Source organism: Protomyctophum parallelum, assembly GCF_964188405.1.
Source record: "Protomyctophum parallelum genome assembly, chromosome: 2".
NCBI classification, from domain to species: Eukaryota; Metazoa; Chordata; class Actinopteri; order Myctophiformes; family Myctophidae; genus Protomyctophum; species Protomyctophum parallelum.
This window is the reverse complement of record NC_139699.1, coordinates 54,156,583-54,178,837: the sequence shown is the minus strand read 5'-3', so window position 1 is coordinate 54,178,837 and position 22,255 is coordinate 54,156,583. Positions and strand designations below refer to the sequence as shown.

The following is a 22,255-nucleotide window of genomic DNA, read 5'->3' as shown; positions in this document are numbered from 1 at the left end:
TGCCCGCTGGCCTCTCATTGAAAATGAATTACTAGGCGTGTTGTCAGTCAGTCGCTTCCCATGTGAAAAGCCCTTGCTTGACTCGGCTCTGTTCTCGCTTTTGGTACCATGACATTTAGTTTTCCACTACAGACAGTATACCCCTTCAAAGTATCTGTCCAACAAAACCAGTTTCTAATAACATTTTCGGATATAACCGAGGCCTTGCAGTTGCTCAATATTTATTCATTTCACATTGTAGACCGGCAGTGTTTCATGTCGGCTTTCGGTATTGCCTCGGCTCACTTGGAAACCTTGATGGATGTGATCCCCCAAAAAGTACCAGGCAGGTACTACATTTGGCCCAATGGAAAACCAAAAACGGAGTAGAGCCCAGTTGGTACTGTACCATGCCGTGGAAAAGCGCCATTGCAGCCTCACTCCGTGTTACAGTTCTCTGTCACTCTCCTGCAGTGTAGTCTCATGAGCCAGACCGCTGCATTACGCACGGAAGGCAGAAGCTCTGAAAAGGATCAGAGGATAGTCCTGATAGAAATAATTAATATAATCAAAGCATATTTAGCTTGCTGCTGAAGAAAAAAGAACAAAATTGCGGAAAATCACCAAGCCCGAGGCTCGGCCCGGCCCGACTAATTAGCATCATTTTTGGGCCCGGCCCGGCCCGAAAACATCGGGTCGGGCCGGGCTTAGTCGGGCCTGGTCGGGTTTGGGCAGAGTTTGAGAACTTTAGTTCAAGACTATACAATTTACAATTTAGGCATTTAGCAGACGCTTTTAATCCAGACCGATTTTCAGTAAGCAAGAACAACACATGGTAATACATCAAATACATAGATATAGTCATCATCATTATAGTCATCTATAGCATTCAAAGATTGTAGAATAGTTGTCTGGCTACACGAGACTGCTTGGCAGTCAAACTCTCTTCTTAACCTGGTTGGAATCATGGGCATGTGCAGCGTTTTAGAGCTACAGATATCTGTCTTTATCCTGAACTGTAACCGCTATCAACTCTCCTCTGTGTCAAAGATTCCTATCGGACATTGTGAGCATTGCTTCACAGCTGACAAAATATCAAAAACACGATCACTTTCCAAATCACAAAGGTCTGATAATAACACAATATCCTACTCAGATGTGTATCCGATATCTCCCTAAACCACATACTCTGAAGGTGCGCAGAATTCCTTCGCGATTATATGTTCACTTTGAAAGGAAAATAACCTTCACTATCCAAGTTGAGCAATTGTTGTTGCTATATTTGAGGCATCTGTGCCAATACAATCTGTCCCACACATGTCAGGTATTCAGTCACAAAATGTCTGAAAACATTGGACTGGAACTAGCCAAAACAAACCACAAACAGAGCTGATGTGGTACAGAGGAGAGTGGAGCGTATTCTGATCTTAACCACCTAAACCCTTATATACTGGCCTATGTATTGGCCGAGGTCACCCAGGGGTCTGTACTTGGCTCTTTTCTTCCCCCCCCCCCCCCCCCCCCCTCTACACCGAATCCATTTGCTGAAAATAGCAGATGTCGTGTTGCGACCACGTCTGTGATCTGTTATTTTTGCAAAATGTTCACCATGACCCAGACTAGGGACACTAGGGTTGATGATGCGGTTTAATAATGCTTAATAATGTCTCACCAGCATGTATACAGCAAGCATGTTGGTGCTGTTTGACACCCTGTTGGGTGAAAACTAACGCTCTCTCCTCTGACCTGGAAGCACCTGGGAAGACCTCTTGCACTCAACTCTCACTTTACGATGCAGATTTATTGTTCTCTCTCTCTCTCTCTCCCTCCCCATCTTTTGTCCCGTCGTTCCGCATCACTCCTCTCTTTCTCCCACTCTATTTTCTTCCTTCTCCTCCGTACTATACCCTCTTCCATTTTCCACTACCACACAACCCCCCCCCCCCCCCCCCCCCTCATGCAGGCTGCTGGAGACGCAGCTGCAGGGGCAGCGGCGCAGCTACGACGTGGAGGTGGAGGCGCTGCGCGGCGAGCTGCAGAACGTCAAGGAGGAGAACAACCGGCAGCAGCAGCTGTTGGCGCAGAACCTGCAGCTGCCTCCGGAGGCCCGCATCGAGGCCAGCCTGCAGCATGAGATCACGCGCCTCACCAACGAGAACCTGGTACGTACCTGTATACGACGTCACCGCCAGTGTGTTCACTTTGTTTAGACCACTGGTTGGTTACCCCCAAACAGTGGGTCGATCGGGACACCGTTTTTATAATGATAATCGTTGTTGTTGTTCCTCGAAGATTATTCATCTTCACAGCTCTGGTCAACACCCACAACAAAACGACACATACGGAAAACATTACACCATTTTGATACAAAAACATGAGGTCCCCACTGACTGTATACAGAACCAGCCTATCGGCGGAGCAGTTTGTTTAATGCCGCGATGGCTGAGGGGATAAAACTCACGGGTATTTTCTTTTACCTGAAAAGAAGATAGCCTATTTATTATTTCAAAAAGATTTTTATTTTATTTTATGTATTATATTTAAAGAATTGTATACATTTTAAAGCAACCAAGCAAACATGAATAAAAAAAAATAATAATAATAATAATAATAATAATATAATAATAATAATAATAATAAAGTTAATCTTCACTTGAATCGCTGTAGGAACAAATAACGTAGGAACAAATAACGCAGGTCTGTTATTCGTTTGGCTGATACAAGAAGATCTTTAGGTGTATTGTTTGTGTATTATAAGTAATTTACCATGGGAATCAGTCTACATCCATTCACTATCAAGGACCACACCACCTTAACGGATTTTATTAACGTAAAGAAACGAAAGATTCATCAAAATCATCAACGTAAACTTCGATGGAGATGGCCCACGACGGGCCTTCGACGACGAAGGAATTTTTAAGCCGAGTTGGGGAGGCTTCGGGGGTCCGGCATGCTCCCGGGCACGACAAACCCCCGCCAGGAACATGTAAAGGCAGGGGCTACAGAGGGAGTAGAATGAGAAATAGGGTGGGGGAGGGCTGACGAGAACTGAGAACAGAGGGAGAACCATGGTTAGGTGGGCTTTTCACACACACACACACACACACACACACACACACACACTCAACTGTGTGGATGGTGTCACCTGACAGGAAATACTGGCAGAAGACCCCACAGCGTCCCGGGAAGCTCGAGTCGTCATTTTACGACGGATGGTTGTATGTAGAGACCGTGTGCATTTATGTGGGCCTGTTTTTTTCTGCATGTGTAACTAACTGAGGTGCGTGTGTGCGTGTTAACTCTTTACGCAGAGTGTTCTAACCCACAGGCTGAGCACACCCGCTCTCGCCTCCTAACGCACACACCTGTTCCTCTGACAAGTCGATCACTATACAGCAATGAATGCCTCTTTTGATTATATAACACTTTCCTTGAATTATTCTACCCAAATGACACACCAAAGTGGAATGCTCAACATTTCTGAAGGCGTTTTAATGCAAAGATCTCTGCAGCTGTTCTTATTAAACAAGCTTAACTGTTGGCCTTCACTCTTTTTTTTCCCATCTCCCTCTGCTTCTCTCTCTGTTTCTCCCTCTTTCTTTCATCCGTCTCTCTCTCTCTCTCTCTTTACATCTATCTTCCCTCTTTCACCTGTCTTTCTGTGTTCACACACACACACACACACACACACACACACACACACACACACACACACACACACATTTTCTCACGCCCTCTCGCTTGTGCCGTTGTTGTTCCGTCTCTCAATGCTTTGTTCATTGTCACTCTCTTCTCCTCCATCACTCCATCTCTCTCTCCCTCCGTGTGTCTCTTTAGGACCTGATGGAACAGTTGGAGAAGCAGGACCGAACTATTCGGAAGCTGAAGAAGCAGCTGAAGGTCTACTCCAAGAAGATCGGAGAGATGGGAGGTGAGGAGGTCATTCGTCACTGTGTGTGTAACGGCACTGTCCCCCCGGGTTCGATCAACACTGTGCTAGACTACTACAAATTAGTGATGTCCCGATACGGTATCGGGGGTATCGGATCGGCCCTTATTTGTCATATCGGGTCATATCGGTATCGGCAAATATGCCAGTCTAACCACAGATCCGACACAGGGGGTAAGGGGTTGACACTATGCTTTTGACCCCTCCATGGCTGTCACCTGCACAACTACATTTAATCATTTCCAGCCTGTGTCATTCTCTAAACTTAGTGAATTTGTCTCTCAACTCAAAACATCATCCTGTCCTACAGACGCTATCCCCACACACCTCTTTAAGGAGGTCTGGGAGACCATTGGGCCCAGAGTCCATACCATCATAAATAGCAGCCTTGTCTCAGGTATTGTACCAGTATACTTTAAAACAGCACTGGTGTCACGCCTGATAAAGAAACCTAGTCTGGATACCTCTGTTTTATCTAACTACTAGCCTGAGCTAACGCTAGACATTTCTGGCCTAGATGGGAGGGCCGCGGCTCAGAAAAACGCGCACCCTGATTGGTTCACCGATCTGTCCGTCATCCCCGGTCTCTCCTCCCGCCCCCCCAGTGCAGCACTGTCGACCAGAAGCAGAAACCACTGGTTGCTGGAGTATAAAACGCTTTTTGTGGAGAGTGGAGTGATTTCCACAGAGTGGGCACACGTTGGGTTTTTTCTTAGACGGTGTGGTGGGTTCTTCAGCCATTCTCATTTTCCTCGCATAGCCTCGTTTGAAATTCCACTGGTAATGATTTCCTCACGGTGTTATTTTGAGGGGTGCACACCGCTCAGAGCCCTGACGTCACATCATTTGGAGCGACGCCTACGCGGAAGGGTTGACTCCCACTTTTAGACCAGTTCAGCCCATGCGTAAATCCAGGCTTTCATTTTTCGCGCAGACGAAATGAAAGCCTGGGTATCGAGGCTATCTAACTACAGACCCATCTCAAAGCTTCCGTTCATTTCAAAGATCCTTGAGAAAACTGTGCTTTTCTCAACTCTCAACTGCTAAATAGCATTTTTGATGTTTTTCAATCTGGGTTTAAAGTGTTTCACAGTACTGAGTCAGTGTTGTTGAGGGTTTTCAATAACATTCTATTGACCATCGACTCTGGTGACTTTGTGATCCTACTACTCCTGGATCTAAGCTCCGCATTCGACACTCTTGATCACAATATTCTCGTTTGGAGCTTTGTGTTGGTGTCAGAGATACCGCTTTAGCCTGGTTCTCGTCCTATTTATCGGAGAGATGCTTCTCTGTTAAATTTGGTGACTTCGTATCGTCCTCCACCCCCCTGTCCTCTGGAGTCCCCCAGGGCTCGATCATTGGGCCAATTCTCTAAATCTATATGCCCCTTAAAAAGGACAGAAACGGCTCCCTGAAACCTCTGCTTGACTGTCTAAATGACATCAAGGCATGGATGGCTCTTAACTTTCTAAGTATCAATGAAAGCAAAACGGAGATTATAGTGTTTGGACCTAGCGGTCCTGGTATCGTTCCCACTGACCTAGGTTCCCTGCAGCCATATGTGAAACCTGTGGTCTCTAACCTTGGCGTCAAACTAGACAATGCCCTTAAACTTGATAAACAGGTTAATGCGGTAGTCAGCTCTAGTTTTGATCATCTAAGGCTGCTGGCTAAAATCAAGTCTGTGCTATCTTTTAGCGATCTTGAGCGGGTTATCCATGCCGTGGATTTTAAAATTACTTTAAATCTATTAATGGTCTGGCTCCTCTTTATCTGTCTGACCTTATTGAGGTCTATACTCCTCCTAGGTCACTGCGGTCTGAGGGCCAGCTTAATCTCAGGGTCACAAAGAAGACCTGCTTAAAGTCCAGAGGCGACCGAGCCTTTTCTGTTGTAGCCCCCAAACTATGGAACGCACTCCCCTCCCACGTCAAATTGGCCCCTTCCATCGAGACTTTTAAATCTCGCCTAAAGACCCACCTCTATACCTTGGCTTTTAACCCCGCTTGAGTTCCTTCGGTCCTTGTATATGTTTTGTCTCACTGTGATGCTGTTGCTTTTCTGTTTTTCTGTATTGTGTCTCAGCTGTTTTCACTGTTTGTACTTTGTTTTCTCGCTGTTGTTATTCTGTGTGGTAGCTTAGTGCATTTGTGTTTATTTTTCTCCTGTACAGCACTTTGTAAACTCAGAGTTTTGAAACGTGCTATATAAATAAAGTGGATTGGATTGGATTGGATGGCAGGTAAATAAAATGTTGGGACCATTGGAGTGCTTTGGAGTTGCCCAAACTGCAAGTGCACATTTGAGTGAGGAGTCTGCTATAAACACAACATGAGATATAGCTATAAACACAACATGAGATCACGACACTGGTATCCGTATTCGGTATCGGTATCGGCTAACACAGAAATTGAGTTATCGGGATCGGATCGGAAGCGAAAAAAGTGTATCGGGACATCGCTACAAAAAATATAATCTCATGGGGCCCTTCTGAACAAGTTCGATCTGCCTCAGGTGACCCTTATTGCGTGGGTACCCCTGGTACTTGCATCCTTTGCCTGTTCATAAAATAATTTTCGATTTTGATAATTTTCTTTAACCTGTGCTGTGTGCTGCGTCCCAGCAGGTCAGGGGGAGGGTCAGACCTCACCGGGTCAGATGGTGGATGAACCGGTCCGAGCGGTCAACATCCCCCGCAGGGAGAAGGACTTCCAGGGCATGCTGGAGTACAAGAAGGAGGATGAACTCCGGCTGGTCAAGAACCTCATTCTAGGTAATCTCTCATAACAGTGCCGGCCCTGAGCAATTTGATTCCCTAGGCAGGATTTTGTCTAATGTTCCTGTGTCCTTCCTGTGTGTGTGGCCACATGTCTAATGTTCCTGTGTTCCTCCTGTGTGTGTGTGTGTGTGTTTGTGTGGCCAGAGCTGAAGCCCCGCGGCGTAGCGGTGAATCTGATCCCAGGTCTGCCAGCCTACATCCTCTTCATGTGCCTCAGACACGCAGACTACGTCAACGATGACCAGAAGGTCCGCACTCTGCTCACCTCCACCATCAACAGCATAAAGAAGATCCTCAAGGTGCGTGTGTGTGTGTGTGCGTGTGTGTGTGTGTGTGTGTGTGTGTGTGTGTGTGTGTGTGTGTGTGTGTGTGTGTGTGTGTGTGTGTGTGTGTGTGTGTGTGTGTGTGTGTGTGTGTGTGTGCGTGTGCGTGTGCGTGTGTGCGCGCGTGCGTTTTAAGATGGGGGTCCGCGGCCAATACGATGTCCGAGAACCGATGCTGTAAAAACAATTTGTTCATTTGGGGGTATGAATAAAGTGTTTGAATGAGAACATGCACTATGCGTGTGTACATGATGAGCAGTGCATGATGGGGAGTTGAAGTATTTAGTGAGTGTGTTTGTTTTTTTCCTCTCTGTCAGAAACGAGGGGACGACTTTGAGACGGTGTCATTCTGGTTGTCCAACACATGCCGGTTCCTGCACTGTCTGAAACAGTACAGTGGAGATGAGGTGAGACGCACACGCACACACACACACACACACACACACACACACACACACAGTACACACACACAGTACACACACACAGTACACACACACACATTATAGTCTCTGTCGAGTGGAAACTTCATATGTCCTAAACTAACTTTCAGGATTCAAATAAAAAAAATGCAAAACTAGCAAATCGACAAGCTCAAAACAAGCGCTGCGTTATGATCTTGAGGATCTGCTACTTTTGATGTCTCGGGTATTACATTATTTTACGAAAGAAAAAATACACACAAAAAGTTAGAATACCGGTATGTAGATAAGAGGTTTCTATGTAATACTGTAATAAGTAATTATGTATGCATGTATTTTGTGTATATGTGTATATAGATATATTTATTACATTTTTATTTTTCTCCAGACTGTCTTGCCGACTATCCTTGGGATTGTGGGTGGGGGGAGGGTGGGATAGGGGATTGAGTTTTAGTTTTATATTTTATATGTCTGTTTAATACTTGCCCCTGGGCTTGTTACAAAAAACCTGAATAAAAATATTTAGAAAAGAAAGATAAGAGGTTTCTGCCCAACAGCTCATAAACATAAATACCGTTACAGATACGGTACACACAAACACTGTCTTTGTGACGACACAGAATTATAGACAAATTGTATTAAGTGTGTGTGTGTGTGTGTGTGTGTGTGTGTGTGTGTGTGTGCGTGTGTGTGTGTGTGTGTGTGTGTGTGTGTGTGTGTGTGTGTGCGTGTGCGTGTGTGCGTGCGTCAGGCCTTCATGAAGCACAACACTTCACGGCAGACTGAACATTGCCTGTCCAACTTTGACCTGGCCGAGTACAGACAGGTGATCAGTGACCTGGCCATCCAGATCTACCAGCAGCTCATCAAATGCATGGAGAGCATCCTCCAACCCATGATAGGTAGGGGTGTGTGCGTGTGTGTGCAAAATGAGTGGACAATAATATTACCAGAAACACATAAATTGATAGCCATGAATAACAGGTCTGTAACTCTGAGAGTGTTCAAATGGAACCACAAACGGACCCGTTCTATTTGAACACTCTCAGAGTTAAGGTCGGTCTTCGCAAATATAACATTTGAGAACCACTAGCACTAGTGGTGGACTCCTAATGTGCCATAGTGCCGTAATAAATAATCGCCAAACATATTCCGAAGAAAAACCTGGAGATTGACATTCAGTAAGTGGGTGTTATGATGAAAATAAGAACATTATAATGGTGTGTAAAACAGAAAATCTAAACATTTGCCACGGACAAGACAGTCTTGGCCACGGAAACATTTGTCCGTGTGCGGACATGTTGGTGACCCCTGCTGGTGATGATGTGTTGTTGCAATAGTAACCCCGCTCGGTAGGAGAGGAACCGCAGGTTCAGTACATGTGCATGTGTTTGGCTGAGGATCCAATGGGGCGACGCTACCATCTGCGGGCTTATGACTGAACGCCTCTAAGTCAGAATCCTGCGTGTCCTAGGGCATTCACTTCTAGTAATTTTTACTAGTTGCCTAGTTTACTAGTCGACTAGTTGTTTAACTACCTATTATGTAAAAATAAATAAATAATGGAAATAAATATTTGTACACAAAACTGTGTACATTGGTGACTATAACTATAATCTACCTGATATTGAGGCCTACAAAATAATAATAAAAAAATATATATATATTTTTTTCTTATCTTATCAACTAGTCAACTAGTACCAACAAGGTCGACTAGTGGATTTACTAGTCGACTAGTAAACTAGTCGACTAGTTGCTTAATGCCCTAGCATGTCCCGTGTCTGTCTGCGTAGTGGCATAAAAATCACCGGTGCAGTCGGCACTACCGCACCGTGGCCAAGACGTGACGAGGGCTCAGTTTGATTGATTGTTTGATTGCTTCATTAAGAGTTTTCAAAAGGTATGGAGGTACAGTTATACAATAATGCTAAAAGGATAACACAAAAAGCCCTGAGTGCTTGTTTCCATTGTGGTCCATATATGATGTCAGCACAGCGCGTTCACGATTTGGCCCAATCCATCCCAGAATGCACTCTGTTCTTACCCGGAAGGAGGAGTGAAATCGCCTCATGCGCTTTTGAGCAACTTAATGCAAGTGGATGGGAGGAGAACTCCGATGCCGTCTCTATTCATATATACTCTAAGGTCTGGGTAGCTCAGTCGGTATAGAGCTCTCTCCTTTGGACGTCAAGGTCATGGGTTCGATCCCGGGCACCGCCAACTCCGCGTATGAGTAGTAGCAGGGCTTGGGTGTGCGGCAAGTCGTGCGAGAAGCACTGGGAGCTGATGGTAGTTGTGGCGCTCGCATCCGTCTCCCAGGGCGTCTAGCGCATTGTAACGGGGACAGACTCCCACACTTTGTGTGACGCTGTAGTATGATCAAATTAATTTACAAAAGTTTACGAAAATTTACGAAAGTACATTCGCCCATTTAGGACTGAGGCTGAATGTTGCTGTATACTGTAGATGGCGACAAGAACCCATTCTGTACGGTCGGGAACCCCTTTTGGTGTTTTAACTATTGAAAAATAGCAGATCTACAAGCTCATAGCGATTTTCCAAAAATAGCAGACCTCCAAGCTCGTAGCGCGCCACTCGGTGGCGCGCTACGAGCTTGTATAGGTCTACTATTTTTGGAAAATCGTGAAAATGCGGCACAAATCTTTGAACATATATTCTTTCAGAAGACTTTTTTTTTTGAGTGGTGCAACCACTCCAAGGAACAGCAATGTCCGTGTTCACCTATGTGACTATGAGCACCAGTATGACTATGAGTACCAGTACCAATATTCTGCCAGAGAGAGAGAGAGAGAGACCACTCAGTTCACACAGGTGTGATTTCTTTTCTCTCCGACGTCAGGCCTAAATGGGTTAAAAGTTCAAATACGTTGATAAGAGGGAACCTCTTATCAAATACGTTGATAAGAGGGAACCTCTTATCAACGCCCAGTCACTCAGAGACAATATTACATTTATTTATTTATTTTTTGTGATCAAGTTTAAAAAAAAAAAGAAAAGGGGGTTTCCCCCACCCCACCCTCCCACCCCATTTATTTATTTGATGATTTGATTGATTACCCCCCTCTCTCTCTCAATAAAGTGTCGGGCATGCTGGAGCACGAGACCATCCAGGGCGTGTCGGGGGTCAAGCCGACCGGCCTGCGCAAGCGGACGTCGAGCGTCGCCGACGACGGCACGTACACGCTGGACAGCATCCTGCGGCAGCTGAGCGCCTTCCACTCCATCATGTGCCAGCACGGCACCGACCCCGAGCTCATCAAGCAGGTGGTCAAGCAGCAGTTCTACATCATCGGCGCCTGCACCCTCAACAACCTGCTGCTGCGCAAGGACATGTGCTCCTGGAGCAAGGGCATGCAGATCAGGTACACAGTGCACAGTGTTGTTTTTGTCGACTAAAACTAAGACGAAAAATGTTCGTCGACTACCTGTAATGCATCATCTATGTAAAGCACCTTTTAGATAAAGGCGCTATATAAAATGCATCATTTACCATTTGATTTGGTGTGCAGGTACAATGTGAGCCAGCTGGAGGAGTGGCTCAGAGACAAGAGTCTGATGGTGTGTGGGGCCAAGGAGACCCTGGAGCCTCTCATCCAGGCCGCTCAGCTGCTGCAGGTCAAGAAGAAGACGGACGAGGACGCCCTGGCCATCTGCACCATGTGCCACGCCCTCACCACCGCTCAGGTAGGAGTCATGGTCAACTTTAAGGCCTATTCATAATCCAGTTTTAGGTGATGAGATGACCACCGTTTACTAAAAACAGAGAGATGGGATCAGGCGAGTGGTGAGTCGCTTGTCACCGCGGCGTGACGTCATGTTGTGTTTTTCGTGGTCACCGTATCGCCTAAAACGTAGTATGAATAGGCCCTTTACTGTCGTCTCATACAGTAGGTTGTTCAGATGTAAAGAAGTAAGTGATTTTCTGGGGGGGTGGCACAAAGGAGAGGAAGGGAAGAAGCGGATCAAAAGAGAAACTAATCAAAGATGTGTAATTTCATACACGTACGTATGTAGCATAAATAAGGTGTATGTACAGTACGTAAATGAGGTTAGTTAGACATGAGGTGCAAATGGTAGCAACACATCGGTAGGTCCACATAAGAAGGTAGTCCGTACAAAGCAAGTAAAAATAAGAAAAAAGGTCCGCACACTCGTAGCCACGAGTCCGTAAAAAGCAACCTCCAGGTCAAATCCAAATCAAGGTACTGTAAGTCTGCACACTGTAGGCGGGGAGGAACAAATCCACATGGAGGAAGGACCATCACAACCTAACCCAGCCTATCACAGCCATGTGTGTAAAGCGATACCAACATGTACTCCTGTGTCGTCAACGGTCCCCTGAAGCAGGGAATATACATTTATGTCAAATTATGAATTGTTATACATGGTAACCACGTAGGAATCTTTCGGCTGAAATGACATTCATGTATTTGATCTTATTTCATCGTATTGCTCAGAGTTTTCATCGCTCACTTTGTTAACTTGTATTGTGTTGTCTTCCAGATTGTGAGGGTCCTGAACCTATACACTCCGGTCAATGAGTTTGAAGAGAGAGTGTCTGTGGCTTTCATACGAACAATACAGGTACTGTCTCCGCAATTATTCTCAGCTGTGAGGCACAGGTCTCTCTCTACTGTATGTGTGACTTGATGAAATGCTCTTTGAGAACTGGTCCGGCGGCGATTTGAAAAGGCCATGATGAATAATTACCCATTTCCTATTAACACTACTTAATTAATTTTAGTTGACATGAACCCTAGTGTCCCAATTCTATGCATGTCATAACAGGCAAGCATTCGCCACAAATTGCCATAACTTGTTGTGAGAACAAGTTATGGCAATAGCTCTGGAGCTCCACCAGAGAGCTCCAGAGTTCCCTCTCCAGAGCAACATTAGTGACTTCCTCCTGGGGGATCCCGAGACGTTCCAAGGCCACCTCCCAGTGGGAAGTGCCTCGAGGACCTCCCTAGGGAGACGCCCAAGAGACATCCTAACCAGATGCCTGAACCACCTAAGCTGGCTCCTTTCCAGGCGGAAAGTCTCTCTTGCGTGACTGAACTTATCACCCTATGTCTAAGGGAGATGCCAGCCACCTGTCGAAGAAAACTCATTTCGGCAACCTTATTCTTTCGGTCATGACCCACACTTCATGACCATAGGTGAGAGTAGGAACAGAGAGTAGCTCGGTAGACAGAGAGCTTTGCTTTCTGGCTCAACTCTCTTTTCGTCACAACAGTGCGGTACAGCGACTGCAATGCCGCTCCGATTCTCCGGCTGATCTCCTCCTCCGTCCTATAATCGTATCCGTTCAGTCTATTTCTGTACTATTAGTACCAGTAGTGTTTTCACAAATCACGATGTGAAGCTTGCCGATACAACACGGGTGAATCTGGATCCTGACAAACTGAACTAAAAAACTAAAACTAAACCGACATCCGTCCTTCCATCTGTCTCCTCCCTCTCTCTCCACTCTCTCTTTCTTTCCCCCGTTATAGACTCGCTTGCGGGATCGTTGCGAGACGCCGCAGCTGCTGATGGATCACAAGATGATCTACCCGGTGACCTTCCCCTTCAACCCGTCCTCCCTGGCCCTGGAGACCATCCAGCTGCCCAGCTCCCTCAACCTGGGCTTCCTCACCCGTGTCTAAAGCACCACGCACACCAGGAGATACTGTACACACACACACACACACACAGTTACACACACATACACAAACACAATCACTACATTAGCTTTTAGAAACACTACTAAACCTCTTAGAGCGGTGGTTCTTAACCTTTCCAGGCTGCGAGTGCGACCCCCCCCCAAATAATCATATTTGAACTGGGTTGAGCCGTGCCGAAAGGCATTGTCTTGTCTGTTTGGAGCCATACAAATAACATGAAAACTAATAAATACGTACATAATAATAAAAGTTTTAAAAACGACTTAGAGGCTCATATGTGTGTGTGTGGGGGGGGGGGGGGGGGGGGGAAAGAAAGGTTTGGAACCACTGTCTGAGAGATTCCACAAGATTAGATCAGCTCGCTCCCCGATGCCTCTCTGTAGATAAAACCCCGTCCATCCCACCCTATAGTCCACCCAACTCCGAGACACACTACTACACGGAGGCCCGGGTCACACCCCACCCCACTCCTTATAGCTCCGCTTTCCAGGTTTTACGCACTGCTAAATAGTCGTTCATCTCAGTTAGTCTGCTTGTTCCACACGGGGAACGTGTCGATGTACGAACACCAGTGGTCTCGATGGGGGGGGGGGGGGGGGTGGGGGAGACGGACGTCTTGTACGATATACCAGTTCACTACTTCATGATGCCATGTCAGCTCTTCCTTTTGGCTACCAAAACCTTTCGTTTGTTTCTATTATAATCAGAACCACCCCTGAAGTGGGAGATAAGTCACAGAAAGACAAAAAGAAAAAAGTGAAACTAGCTGATCTATAAGCTCACAATATGCGTTGTGAACTTGTAAATCTGCTATTTTTAGTACCACCTCCTGAGCAGTGCTATATCATAATGACATGTATGATGGTGGAGACCTTATTATGTCCCAAAACTATTACTTTTCACGATTCAAATTCCAAAAATAGCAGATCTACAGGCTTGTAGGATCTGACCCGGTTCTGTTCCCCACCCCACCACACTCTGAACACAAGTCAAGCCAAGACAGAGCCAGAGGTTGTCTGTACCATACTGCTTATACATATATATATAAATAAATAAATATACATACATTTGATCCTATATATCTATATATATCACTCCAGGGTGTTTTATTTATTACGCTAAACCTCCACCCGCGCTCTCCAAACACACCTATGCCAAGTTTGAGATCGGCTTCCTCTTCGCAGAAGACTTGTGAGGACATTTAAGGAAGACTGATCACACCCCGCTCATCTTTGAAGTTATAGGACAAAAATGAAAGGCTGCGTCGTGACCCATGATGAGAAGCCTGCTGTTGACATAGTCAAATCTGAGGGCTTATCCATCGGTGGTAGTATAGTTTATTTTCTTCCTCGGCTCATGTATAATTGTGATGTTAGTTTTTAGAGCTCTCGTCCTCGTGTAGCTTTTGTATAACAGATGACGGATGAAGCGGGGCACTCGTTGTAGCACAGTTTATTTTCAATTTTATTTATTTTTCCATTAGTGTGGTTATTATTATTAATTAGTGGTCGTTCTGAGGTAGGGCTGGGCAATACGATGTCAAATCTATATCACGATTATTTCAAATTGTTGCCTCGGTTACTATTTGCACCGGGTGAAAAAATTGGTTACAAAATCATTGACTAACTTAAAAAAAAAAAAAGAAGAAGAAACATACCCCGATTACAATAAATTAGGTATGAAATAGGGCTTAAGTGGTTAATGATTCTAATTGATTTAGTTGATAATAATGTATTTGTGTCTATATATTTAAAAACCCTTCTGAATTATTAGATTAACCCTGATTTGAGGAGGATTAAGGAAGTTATTGGTTCTAAATGTCAGTTACATTGATACTATTTTGTAGGGGTGGGTTGTGTTATAAACGTCCTGCCCCTCTTTGGTGCTACAAAGCAAACCCAACCTGCCTCCCATTCCTGTGCATTTAAAACAATGCATTATTATTTGTAAATGCTGTTTTGACCCAAATCTGATCAGGTCACATAAACGTACATGCACACACACACATACACAGACATTGCTCTTGGCTTACTGCTGTATCTCAAGAGGGGGGGGGGGGGGGGTTTGCACAGAAGAGCACTGGATTATCCCAGTGCCGTCTTCTTTGTATAGAGAAGTAGATAAGTCTATAGTCTCTCCCAGGTCTGCGTAAGAGCTCTGAACATCCTATTATGATATCAACTTGTTATTTATTTCAGTATTTAGTTTTCTTTCCTTTTTGCTGCTGCTTATTATGTTTACTTTGTCCCCTGCTGTGCCATATTAGTATTATTCACTATGAACCATGTTTGCCTCTCTGACCCTTTATATGAACCTTATTTAAATTTGCCCACAAACCTTACCCTCTTAAAGTTTGGTTTTATGACACATCTCTCTCATAGAATGTTCAGCTATGCTCAACATTTGCTGCGTTGGAGGACCTGCATTCATCACAGTGGTTATATAGAATAATTCACAGAGGGGTGCCCTGGGCGTGGCCATTACTGAGGGGTAATCCATGGAGCAGGTGCTCCGTAGGCCAGGTGTAGCTAATCAGTGCTGCTGCGCCTAATGGTACACCTCAGTAATGGCCGCACCCAGGCAAGCCTCTGTGAGTTTGTCTATAATATTGTGTTTTTATTATTAAGAGCTAAAGAGATCATCACCCAGGGAAGATAATGGTTGAGGCCGACCTTCTTGAATTTCTCTCTGTGTCTCATCCACACACAATACAAAACATGAATGAACACATACACAAACATGCACACACTGCATTATGTGCTTCTCTGTGTGGAAGCAAAACTGTCTGACCAAAGTGAAATCCCACTTTAAATGTCATCGCTAGTCTTTCAGACAGAGACAAAGTTACAAAACAAAATGGTATCATAAATGTATCATTAGATCTGTTGGAGTCTTTGTTTAATATCAGATTTTTGTATTATTTCTTGTGGTCAGCTAAAATGACTTTATTGTTCATGTTGTTCTAATTGGGACCACATAGTATTGTTGTGAAATTGCCTTTTTGTTACATTTTTACATTGTATGGATAATGGGGTGGTTTAAGGACAAAGTCCTTTTGTGAAGAGTACATATCTATAGGACAAACCCATGGGGAAAGGGCAATACTGAAGGACTTTTAAAAACACGAATGTTAAATAAAACTGTTCATCATGCAAAATATGATTTTGAGCCTTATCTGAACCATCTGAATGACTTAAGCAAATATCACTTAAATATAATTTATCTTTTCTGTTTTTCTGTGCAGTACTTGAGTTGGAACCACTGTAAAATAGGTTTAAATAGTTTGTGTGCGTCCTTTGTTAAGGTGTCCCTTTGTCCTCCAATGTCAGTGATGGGTTACACTGTTTAGCTATTTTAATGCACTTTTAAATATAGCAGAGGAAGTCAAATACCAATGCATATCCATGTATAGCCTATAGTCTAAAACATAAATACAAATTTTACGCTCAGATGCTTTTGAACTCGGTGCTTTTACTGTATGGTATAAGTCCTGTCACCATTTGCAGAGTTCTGGTTGATTATATACACTTCCTCTTATCACATTCCTTGGATGAGGGGGTGACATTTGCCTCTCAGGACACTTGAAAAGAGTGAATGTTGATTTTTTTTTGTCTAGTTTTAAGCCCCTGCTCGCCCAAAGCACATTAATCTCTCAAGACATGTCCTTATTTTATCGAATGGGCACTCCCCCAGATTGCTTCTACTACATTAACTTGCTTCAAGCTACAATTCATAAAGACGGGCTCTTGGGTATAATACGTACAGTACTTGACACAAAACTCTGTCATGCTGCTGTCCTGGGGCTCATTTACTCCTTATTGAACGGCTGGCTTCGTTTCAGAGAGAGGAACGTATTCATTCATTCATCAGTTTGTGTCGTTTAGTGGAGCTGGGGTGTCTCAACCCCCCCATCCCCTCCCCTCTCCCCACTGGTCTTTCTAAAAATGACCCTCGTCCTCACTGATCTCTCTACGTTTGAGAGAATCGGGTTGTATGATATAATGTAGGAAGCACTATGAGGTATCATTATTCGTATCAACACAAGCATCAACTTGGTGTTAGAAGTGGTCAAGCTATACTAATTCTCATGTGATACCGGTCTGAACACGCTGAAGCTGGTACTGTGGTTTCTTCTTGACCCCATCTGTACATTTGACAACACTGGACTGTTTGTAGTTCCTGGTAGCTGTGCTTATAGTGAATGTGTTCACCATTTAAAAGAAAAAAAAACTTGGAATAAAATTGACTTGTCAAATCTGTAAAAGTAAAATAAAAGAATTTCAGCACTGTCCCAAGCTATCTACTGAGAATCTTTTTTTTTTCTTTTTTTTTATTAAATTAATCAATCGCTTCATCTCTTTATTGTCATGTATGGCTAATTTAATGTGGAGTGAAATTAATTTGATATTAATATTTGATTAGTCCCATTTCATACTTTATTGATTTTTATTTTGTATACAGACAATCCAAAGTCACCATAGCAATCAATCAATTTACCATTTTAAGCTGGTAATTGAGTAATATTGATTGCTTTTTAAGTAGGCAACATTACTATAGAACTGCAGCTAATGTTAAAGGTAAGTCTGCCTGGTGACAGTAATTCCAAAGCAGTGTCACTCTCGCATCTTAAATGCTTCAGTAAGAAGCTTAGTGTTCCTCTCCAATCCTCTTCCTGTTCCTCCTCACCGTAGAAATCACCTTGGTCCTCTTCGGCAAAATATACATACTGTGCTGCACAGGGGGAAATACATTATTCTTTTGAGGTAAGATATCATTTGTTATTATATATATGCCTGAGATACTGTATTGTCATGGTCGATGACCGGAGTTCAAGATTTGAAATTCTAATTCTGAATTATATCCAGAATATGTAATAGCATTAGCACAAAACACCATTAATAGTGAACAATACTGAGTCATCTCTTAAGTCGATGTTTGATTTATTTATTTATTTGCCCCAATATTTTTTTTTATGACAATTTGTGACGCTTTCAAGTTATGGCCTTAAGCGTCTTAGATAATATAATACTTTTAGGCAGGAGTGTTGTATCATGTTATGTGAATGTTCTCAATTGGAGGGAAAAAGATTGTTTCAGATCATAAGTCAAAGACAAATATGCTAATAGAACCTGCAATGCATTATTTATTATTTTTATGATAACCCCATAGCCCTTATCAAATGATAGTTTCTATGTTGGCTATTTGCAGAATTAGTCTCAAGGTGAATTTAAGGCATAATATAGTTGTACTGTAATTAAAACACACCTGCCTGTGGTTCTAAAAGATAGGCTACTAGGCTACTATTAAAAACCTTTCAAAATTATTTCTCACGTAAGGTTTTTGAAGATAGTCCAACATGTCCCTCTGAGGGCTAGTGTAGTATATGTTTCCCAGAATAGTTCCGGTAAATAGTTCTGGTAAACTAGTTCAGCTAGAGCTTGAATTACAGTAGCTTACCGCCACCCCCCGACTTAACCCCTATAGCCTACAGCCTGACACATGAAGTTAGTGCGCGTGCACACACACACACACACACAACACTGATAATTGTTGTTTGTGTCCAGGTACGTGTATGTACTGTACAGTCTTGTATGGGTGTGCATAGTACAGTAAATGCCCACACAGACATAAAGAATGCCTCCAATTTGTTGGCCTGTAGTGTGCATGTATAGGCTATGTGATGTGTTTTATGTACAAAATGTATGTGTAATTGTGTATGGGTGCATGAATGCCCACCCACAAACATTTTCAACCTTATTTTCATACTTGGTCTCATTGGTGGGCTGTGAACAGTTCAGAAACCTGCCTACCATGACTGTCATTGATGGGGATTCCAAGCTAATATAGAAACTACAAACTTTTGATCCTGGAAAGTTAGCATGCTGAAATAGAAGCTGCTATTCTTGCATCAATGGAAAAAAAAAACTAGAGCAAGCAGACAGACATTGTGCCATTAGTGAATTATTGAAGTGGTCTGTCTAGAAATGCCCTCCAATACATTTTATGTTGGTGGAAATAAATTATTGGGTGTTTGGCTTTTTCTCAACACCCACATCTTAAAAATGCACTCTTGCATTTACTTAGCCATTTGTACACACTCTCAGAGTTAAATGAACACTATAAGGAATTGACTATATGTGTGTGTCCTCCTACAGGTGTGTTGGGTGAGTGACCGGCTGCAATCATGTGTGACCAGACATTCGTGGCCATTACTTTTGGCCCCTGCGACAGCTGCGAAAAGAACTGCCCCTTGATGAGTATCTACATCCAGGGTGAAGCCGCCACCTACTGCGCCTTCTGTGTGGATAAGGTATGGACCTTTAACAAAACCACTGTGTAAATAATCTTTTTTTATTTTATTTGTTTGAACTATCTTGAACTCTTATGGCCACCATTGGGATCGCTATCACCATTAACCCCTTTTGGTGTTTTAAACATTGTTATAATTTAGCTATTGAAAAATAGCAGATCTACAAGCTTGTAGATCTGCTATTTTTGAAAAATCGTGAAAATATTTATTTCAGAAAACTGGAGGATTTAGAAGATTTATTTATTTATTTCGAGGTCAGGCCTATAGGGTTAAGGATAATTGTTGGATTTCTGCTTGGGAACCTGTGTGTTCAGCCAGGCTAGAGGTCTTACATGATAGATTCTTAATTAGTCTGTTAAGAAATCTCGCCATGCATACCATGCACATAAGGAACACAAATAATACAGCTGTGATTTTCACATTCACATTGTGATCTGATCTCCGGTAGTCAGGCCGTCACAGAGATCTCTGATCATCTGGCCGCTATACGCTACGTGAGACTATATTCAAAGCCTGGCGTTTATAACTAATTTGTCTGCTGAATAATGTGTGGATTGACAGCGGGAAACATATAGCTTATTTCCAGGTGTGTCAGTAAGTATAATGATTTGAGGGGGGGGGGGGGGGGGGGGGAATACCCTCAAGACATATATGCTTTGTCAGGCTTCTCTCCTCAACTTCTTCTCCCAGCTCTCTCTCTCTCTTCTGTCTCTCTCTCTGTCTGTCTCTCATATGCACGCACACACACACACAGGGGGGGGTGGCGCCGGTGGCTCAGGGGTAGAGTGCCTGGATGGTAACCGTAAGGTTGCCAGTTCGAACCCGGGCTCCCCCAGAGTTACTGTCGAAGTGTCCTTGAGCAAGACACTGAACCCCTAATTGCTCCCGATGTGCTAGTTGGTGCCTTGCATGGTTTCCGCTGCCATCGGTGTGTGAATGGGTGAATGTAATGCACAATCTCTGTAAAGCGCCTTGGATAAAGGCGCTATATAAATGCACCATTTACCATTTACCATTTACACACACACAATGGTAGTACTGTATCACGGCTGTTATCTTGAATCCTACCCAACAAACGGCACGCACGCACACACGCACCTGCTCACACACACACACACACACACACACACACACACACACACACGCACGTACGGTACATACACAAACACATGCATTAGCCTCACAGCTAACACGCAGACACAGTGGAGTGAGAGACATGCCAGAGGCCTGTCTATCCTCTGTGTTCTGTAGGCCTTTGCCAACAGCTTTTATCTTGTTCTTCAAAGTGGGATCCGGGAGGGTTCCAAAAGGGTTCCCAGCTAAATGAGTAATATATAGCAGGGATTTTCAACCCTTTTAATTTCAAGGCCCATAGTATAAATTCTGCATTTTAGCCACGGACCACCATTTGATGAGATTTAGCCTCTCAGACCCAAAACTAAAGAATATTTTGTCTACAATTCCATGCTTTTGGCAAACGTTGATCAAAATTACAATTCTTTGTCACGCTTGCTTTTTACATTTAGCTTTTCTTTTTTAATAAATATTCTTTGAGAACTACTGATATAACCTAATGGTATCAATCAGTTTAATCACTTTAACCCTGTTTTATACTTTGGCTGTTCACAGAAACACACATCTTCTTTATGGGGGTAGGCTATACTGTGATAGTTGTTAACAATTTGAGAACCTGTAGCATGATTGTGTGATTGATTACTTAACCCCCTATAAAACCTCACATTTTAGTTATATCATTAAATGTTGTATAGCCTAAGTTATATTTTTGGTTAAAACAAAAGGTTTTAAAGCTTTATATTCTGATAGTTCAGTACATCTCTCCCCCATACATTTTCAGGTGCCAATTTCTTCTCTCAGCTACTGATGATGCTCTGAGAAGTATATAGCAGCGCCGAAATATGGCTGCAGCTGGTGTAAACTCTGATTGTTGTCTCTATCCCCGTAATTGCAATAAGTGTCTGCACAACCAAATTTCACCCATGTTACTTGTAATGTGTTGTGACAATAAAGTCTGAACTGAACTGAACTGAACAATTTCATACAATCAGGAGAGAGAAGCCATTTAACTTATCAGCTTCAATTTGATGATGTTAAAATTCCAATGTTTTTGTTTCATACCTCCAATTAAAATACTATGTCCTGACCTGTTAGGTCCAATATGTGCAACTGCAATCATTTCAATAAGTTTTAAATAAATATTGAACAAGTCCGGCCCTCGACTTGATTATTTTTATTTTGGCCCACTATGTATTTGAGTTTGACATCCCTGCACCAAAGGCATGTTTGTGATTGGCCATATATGGAGCGTGTCTTGAATGTACAGGGTTTGAGTTGAGAACTCTGGGGCTTTGGCCCATCTAGAGTTTCATTTAAATGGACAGTTAATTATCAGTCAAAAGGGAGACATCGAAGAGGAAGGATGGATGGGGAATTATCAACATAATTATGGAATGCCAGAACAGGTGAGATGTAGAGTTGCTGGCCAATATTGATTGACATAGGGATCTTACTATTGATGACATCAAGTGATGTCACGAGGCATGACCATAGGGCGTTAATAATAATAATAGCCTACAGTAGGCTAATATTAGATATATCATTGCATTAAAGTTAGAGCGACTTTTCTATTGGCAATTTGGCAAAGCCAATCATCAGCCAACGGAGCAAGACTCCGTACTAGCCCGCTGCCCACCCCGTATACGACCGAAAATAACCGAACCGAACTATACAAGCTCACAACGCCTGCGTCGCGGTCGCTCGCGACGCCTTGTGAGCGTGTCGTAGAGTA

The 22,255-nt window shown here is 43.4% G+C and overlaps 1 protein-coding gene and 1 long non-coding RNA gene across 9 annotated transcripts in view; both read left to right on the top strand.

Moving 5' to 3' along the window:
* The window catches only part of myo5aa (myosin VAa), a 116,475-nt gene extending 103,062 nt beyond the window's left edge, over window positions 1-13,413 (top strand). For 4 of the 8 annotated variants that reach the window (XM_083759476.1, XM_083759471.1, XM_083759474.1 and 1 more), the window contains 11 exons: window positions 1,943-2,141; window positions 3,132-3,197; window positions 3,817-3,910; window positions 6,555-6,704; window positions 6,855-7,009; window positions 7,351-7,440; window positions 8,204-8,354; window positions 10,553-10,835; window positions 10,983-11,157; window positions 11,977-12,057; window positions 12,969-13,413. In XM_083759476.1, the coding sequence (XP_083615602.1) occupies window positions 1,943-2,141; window positions 3,132-3,197; window positions 3,817-3,910; window positions 6,555-6,704; window positions 6,855-7,009; window positions 7,351-7,440; window positions 8,204-8,354; window positions 10,553-10,835; window positions 10,983-11,157; window positions 11,977-12,057; window positions 12,969-13,121 (1,597 nt within the window). In that variant the 3' untranslated portion in view covers window positions 13,122-13,413. The remainder of the gene's footprint in view (window positions 1-1,942; window positions 2,142-3,131; window positions 3,198-3,816; window positions 3,911-6,554; window positions 6,705-6,854; window positions 7,010-7,350; window positions 7,441-8,203; window positions 8,355-10,552; window positions 10,836-10,982; window positions 11,158-11,976; window positions 12,058-12,968) is intronic. The other 4 variants (XM_083759475.1, XM_083759472.1, XM_083759470.1 and 1 more) reach the window with 3 other exon arrangements.
* A 19-nt stretch (window positions 13,414-13,432) lies between these two features.
* On the top strand, window positions 13,433-17,428 carry LOC310854793. The gene is made up of 2 exons (XR_014568929.1): window positions 13,433-15,523; window positions 15,557-17,428. It is a non-coding gene; the product is annotated as an uncharacterized lncRNA (long non-coding RNA).
* Window positions 17,429-22,255: the final 4,827 nt, after the last annotated feature.